The sequence below is a fragment of the Priapulus caudatus genome, unplaced genomic scaffold, assembly GCF_000485595.1.
Source record: "Priapulus caudatus unplaced genomic scaffold, Priapulus_caudatus-5.0.1 Scaffold120, whole genome shotgun sequence".
Lineage (NCBI taxonomy): Eukaryota > Metazoa > Priapulida > Priapulimorpha > Priapulimorphida > Priapulidae > Priapulus > Priapulus caudatus.
In genome coordinates, this window is record NW_014577181.1 from 267,966 (window position 1) to 273,949 (window position 5,984).

The 5,984-nt window shown below is 41.4% G+C and overlaps 1 protein-coding gene across 1 annotated transcript in view; it reads right to left on the bottom strand.

The window, feature by feature from the left end:
• LOC106805591 (degenerin-like protein asic-1) overlaps positions 1 to 1,634 on the bottom strand; it is a 36,589-nt gene extending 34,955 nt beyond the window's left edge. The window contains exons 1-3 of the mRNA XM_014807245.1: positions 1,263 to 1,634; positions 691 to 848; positions 124 to 227 (exon numbers count right to left, since the gene is read on the bottom strand). Coding sequence (XP_014662731.1) covers positions 124 to 227; positions 691 to 848; positions 1,263 to 1,634 — 634 coding nt within the window. The remainder of the gene's footprint in view (positions 1 to 123; positions 228 to 690; positions 849 to 1,262) is intronic.
• Between the last annotated feature and the right edge of the window lie 4,350 nt (positions 1,635 to 5,984).

The following is a 5,984-nucleotide window of genomic DNA, read 5'->3' on the forward strand; positions in this document are numbered from 1 at the left end:
CACACAATCGCGCGCGCACGCACGCACGCACGCACGCACACACACACAAACATATATATATATAAATATATATATATATATATATATACATATATAAATTCTATTAATACTAGTAAATCTTACCTGCCCGTGCTCCTGTTTTACTAAATCTTATGGCTGGTTTATCGAAGCCATAATTATAGGTGTAACAGTTCCCATATCTTCCGGAAAGAGTCAGAATGAAATCTCTGAAATCACATAATAAACTGTCACGATATTTGCAATCTGGCCAATAATGATCTGATCAATTGAACAACGGCCAGACGTACCACCAATCTATGATAAATGTAGCCTGTAGGTGATATAAATTCTCAACTGATTATACTGTATGTAATAGTATAATTTGCGCATTTCAATAGGTCGCTTAAATAACATACTTAAACAAGCACATTACTTGATTGACCACCATATTCAATGTATCCGAAGCGATGTATGAGAATAACGGGCACAGATCAAAAGAAATAACTCCACTGACAGTAGATAGACACATCGAACGCAATAATAACCAGCTCCGCTGTTAGATTAGCTTAAAGATAGTGGATGACAACCTCGCGCTAATACTGACAACCGGATACAAAGCGCTCGTTTAACGTACATTCCGCTTTTATTCAGAAACGAGTATTGCTTAATTTTTAATGTAACATTTCCTACTTCTTCAAGTCGCATTTTCGTCCATTGAACGCGCATTCAATGGTGAAGTCGCCGATCGCTGTGCCCGCAATAGTCTTCTCCCTTAGTGTGGGCAATTGCTCGTTCACGAGCGAGATATACTCCGACGAATCCTTAACCTCATCGAGAAAGTCCGAATTCTATTGATTTAACAAAAATTAAATAGTATTAAATTATCCTTCCCTCGTTACACGGTGAAATGGACACTGATTATTTCGTTTTGATAAGTCAAATAATTAAAAAAAGGGAATGAAAGTGAAATATTTAACCGCGCACAACCTAGTACACAAACAAGAAACTTAATTCAGTTGGATTGCTTATATATATATACGTGTGTGTTCGCGTGGTGCGTGCGTGCGTGCGGGTGCGACCCATGCTTCTGATTGAGCCCATTAACGTTACTCTGCATATAATTCTGCAGTTTCATGTTGTATCTAGATCTAGCACGTGATAAAAATGAATAAAAAATAAACAATTATAATCTCTCGATCTAGAGATACCACTTTTTGATGTGATTACACTTCGCCACAGTAAGTATATAAAGTATAACATACTTCTTCAAATAGGGGTTCTCCGTCGTCGTCATAATAGGTGTAGTCGTAATTGCTCCAGTCATAATCGTTTTCATCTGGCAAGTAATGTATCACTTCGTCGAGAACAGCTTGCGAGTATGGATTCTTGTTGCAGATCGTCACCGCTGGAAACTCGATGTATTTAACATACTCCACATCTATAAGTGTATTTCGTGGATATCTAAGATACTGCTCGAGTATTCTGTACGTTTGGAAAATCGAGTAGCTTAATCCAACGACGAAGACGAATCCCCAGAACACGCGCTGTCGGATCGATACTGAATTAAACGCGCGCGCGACTCCGTGAGCCGAAGTATTGCTGGCAAAGTTGTGAATGTGCGAGACCAGCACCATGGTGGCTTATCGCCTCGTCCGTACTTGTCTTTGCACCGAGCGCTAGTTTGCTCTGTTATCTAGTTAACTCTGCACCAGCCGTCTTCCCTCACTCCCCGTACTCTTGTTTTTAGCGACGTCTATTTTTACTCGTCTCTCAGTTATTGTCGCCAATTGCTATTACTCGTATCTGCGTGACTTGCGTTTCAACTTTTATTCACATCCGTGTTACTTCCATTTACGCGACTTTTTAACTGAACTAGAGTATTTGCGAGTATTAACTTATATAGTGAAGGTCTCTCGCACTTCTCATCTTGCATGTCCGATCGATTCTGTTGTTCGCTGTGTGCTACAATCCGTTGATGAACTCACAAGCGGTGTCGTAATACAGGCGTTCGGTGGCACTACTGATAGATAGACCCCACGATAGCAACTAAAATGGAAATATTATGATACCATCATTAGCGCGGGGGGATGATGATGCGTCCGTAATCCACATTAATAATGTATTATGACGGTTACCACCGTGCATGCATTGATGTGGCCTCTGTCGGCCACAACCGCGGTTGTGATGGCAGCGGTTGCTTAGTAGCATCTAATATATAACGATGATATTGAACGAGCTAACATAATGTCGCCTACAAACCCTTTTCGAGATAATGCAGAACGGGATGGGTTTAGCTCTAATAGTCATGTATCTATGTTTATATTGACATGCGCATGCAGACGCAACTACAGTCACGTATGGTTACGTATTGTAGGCCCTACTTCAATGTACGAGAGACAAAGAGGCGTCCAAACGAAAAGAATCCAACACATACGCACTCACGCACGCGCGCATACAGCCACGCACATAATTAAATTCTAGTCGGTGTAAAATCATTGACCTCAGGCATGGCTGGACAACTATTGATCACAAGTAGCAGAGAGACACGTATGCTCGTATACATGACGAGATACGTAAAGGTTAACGCTATAATTTGTGTGTGATTATTCCCTTATTAAGTGTCAGTGTAATGCGTGGAGCACATTGTTATATCACTATTTAGCATAACGAGTATTTAGTCATATGGAGAATGAAAATAATAAAAGAAAATAAAAATAAAGAAATGGCAAATTTATTAAATACTTTTAAAGTTTCATTAGCGATTTCAGCACAGAATACGACATATATCAATATATAATTTTACTTTCAGCGTAATTAAACATTCACGGTCTTGTTTCATGTATATTTTATCAAGCAAATAAAACTTAAAATCATAACGCTATTCCAGGGATTTGCAAATTATTACGCAATCAGTCATTAAATTAGTATGCCGCATGAGATTATACGTGAACAACACGCACACACACACACACACACACACACACACACACACACACACACACACACACACACACACACACACACACACACACACACACGACACACACACACACACACACACACGCACACGCACACGCACACGCACACGCACACACACACATACACGCACGCACGCACGCACGTACACACGCACGCACGCACGTACACACGCACGCACGCACGCGCACCCACACGCACGCACACGCACACGCACACACACACACATACACGCACGCACGCACCCACGCACGCACGCACACACGCACGCACGCACGTACACACGCACGCACGCACGCGCACCCACGCGCACGCAAGCACGCACGCACGCACACACATACACACACACACACACACACACTAAATCACATAAAATTTTACTCGATGTGATATTGATTGATTTTTGTTGTATTCTATGATCGACGTATTTTTGCTTATCCGTCACTGGAACTCGCGATGAATGTGCCACCTATCGGCCAATGCGGCGTAATGTAGCTGTATTTTTACCTGCCTAGCAACAATAGTGTTTTATCAGCGAAAGCGGGATGAGTGAAATCCGTATAAGCAGCCTAGCAGGGGCATCACAGGCACATGCACTTGGGACAAAGTCAGTAAAAACTGAAAACAATATGAACGCACATTCACAAATACTACTATTACACTTCCACTGCTGTGTCACACTATACGTCACACGTATATCAACTTGCTTTCACAAAAGCCAATGCAGAACTAGCCGCTCTCGCACTCGCCGCTTCGAGTGTGCTGTGTCGCCATTGTGGTGATATATATAGAAGATATACAATATATATAGAATGATATATATATAATGATATATATATATATTCTATATATATCATTATATTGGCGACACAGCACCGGCACAGCACACTCGCAGCGGCGACACAGCACGCACAGCGGCGAGTGCGGGAGCGGCTAGTTCTGCATTAGCTTTTGTGAAAGCAAGTTGATATACAGTGACACAACAGTGGAAGTATAATTGAGGGGTAGTAATAGTAGTGTTTGTGATTGTGCGTTTATATTATTTTAAGTTTTTACTGACTCTGTTCCAAGTGCCTGTGATCACAAGAGGTTGCGAGGGGTGCGGAACGCACAGGGTGACCCCATCAGAGGGGGTGACGCCAAAATGACTGTCTATACAAAGTTTATGCAGGCAAACCTAGTCCATTAATGTATCTCATATAACTGTAAAGATTAATGTTAAAATAAACATAGTTTTGATGTAGTTCTTAAACGTTTTTACTTCGAATTCTATTGTTTTCTTACCGAATTTTCATTTGAACCACATGAAACTATGTAAATATAAATACATTACGGCGGTGCGTATGATATTGCAATTTTAATGTTAGTAGTTGTTTATGTCACTACTATTGCCAGTACATTCAGTGATATACGGGTACGAGTAACATTAGTACAAAAAACATTACTAATGATTCTGTATGGTCTGGTACGGGAGGAGGTCCATGGAGGTGACACCATGAGTTACCGCACCGCGTCACACCCGTGACCAACCCTAGTGACGCCGCTGGGTATCAAGTAACGATCGCTTACTAACCGCTTAATCACTATAGTGCAATGTGATCAGCCATGTACCGCAGGTATTAACAGGCAGAGGTGTTAGACGAACTCGAGCTTACAAAATACACTACTGCCGCCCATAGGATATCGCCTATATTGGATGTCGGTATATCAATATCATGTGAAATCAAATAAGCGTCTAAGAGCATCAGGTTTATGTTTCAGTGATCAAAATTCTGGCTATAAATGAAGTCGGAAGAGTGTGTGTAAATTCATAATATTCAAGCTTGGCTGGACATAGTCTACCTATACGTAATTACGCGCCATGTCTATAGCCTCCAGCCACCCAGCCGCGTACGGTCTTACAACCCTTGCAACCTTGCAACCTTGCAACGTAGTGGCGAGCGCGTTCACAAGGCTTGATGCTTGCCGTTGTATACTACAGACAAGTAGGCTTGCGCGCATGTGGTTGGCCATCGTTGTGAGAAATAACAATTTTTCCGTGATTAAACCGTGGAAAATCATTTTCACCTAGATAAATTAAGTACGACAGCCGGTGATTTAGTGATAAAAATTCAACAGTGGATAAATTATACGTAACGAGGCTCCTGTCACTGGACTAAACTAGACCTTCTATATTAGCGCTCTTGATCTGGACTTGTTCGTTATGACTTCCCAGTCCAATAAACGAGTGTGATAGTGTGTGAGCACCATCGTCCTATGTTGTAATTGGACCTATACTCAGGACATCAGAGTATCCATAATCGTAAAGCGGCGTGGTAATGTTGCTCCGCTTTCCTTGCTTGACAGTTCCCCGTTTCTGTGCTACAATGGGGCGAGCGCAATCCGACCACAGTGGATGGGCGATAGAAATAGAAACATACTACGTATAGGTATATATCTATTTCTATGGGACGGACTATGGTACAGGGGTCAATACATTCAGGATATCGACAACATATCAAAATTATAAAAAAAAAGATCACTGTAAATAAACTGTGTTCTACAATATTGGCGCAGAAACCCTCAGTATGGACAGCATGTGCGAAAATACACGAAAGAATGCGCATCAAATTTATATAAAATGTAAGCTTGCTTTGTGCGTAGCACAAACATTTTTGCTAGCTCTATATTCACCCATGCATGTATACATATCTCGTCATTGTCAGCTTAGCGCGAAGACTTCAGCAAATTATTTTAACACGTCACATTTGCTAATTGAAGATGATTAATTATAACCCGCAGGAGCCGTAGTGGCCTCCCAAAAAGTGCCACTGCAGAAATATGTAGCCGATGCGGGGAGTCTGGGTGTACTCCCCCAGAAAAATTTCGAAATGTAGAGCCTGGAAATGGCATTTCCTGCATTTTCAGGCTATGTTGAAAGCAATCAATTCTGATTATTTTAAAAGGTCAATTTGTAAATTTCAAAGAGGAATGTAGCTAAAGCTGATGTTTTGACTAAAGTATCTAAA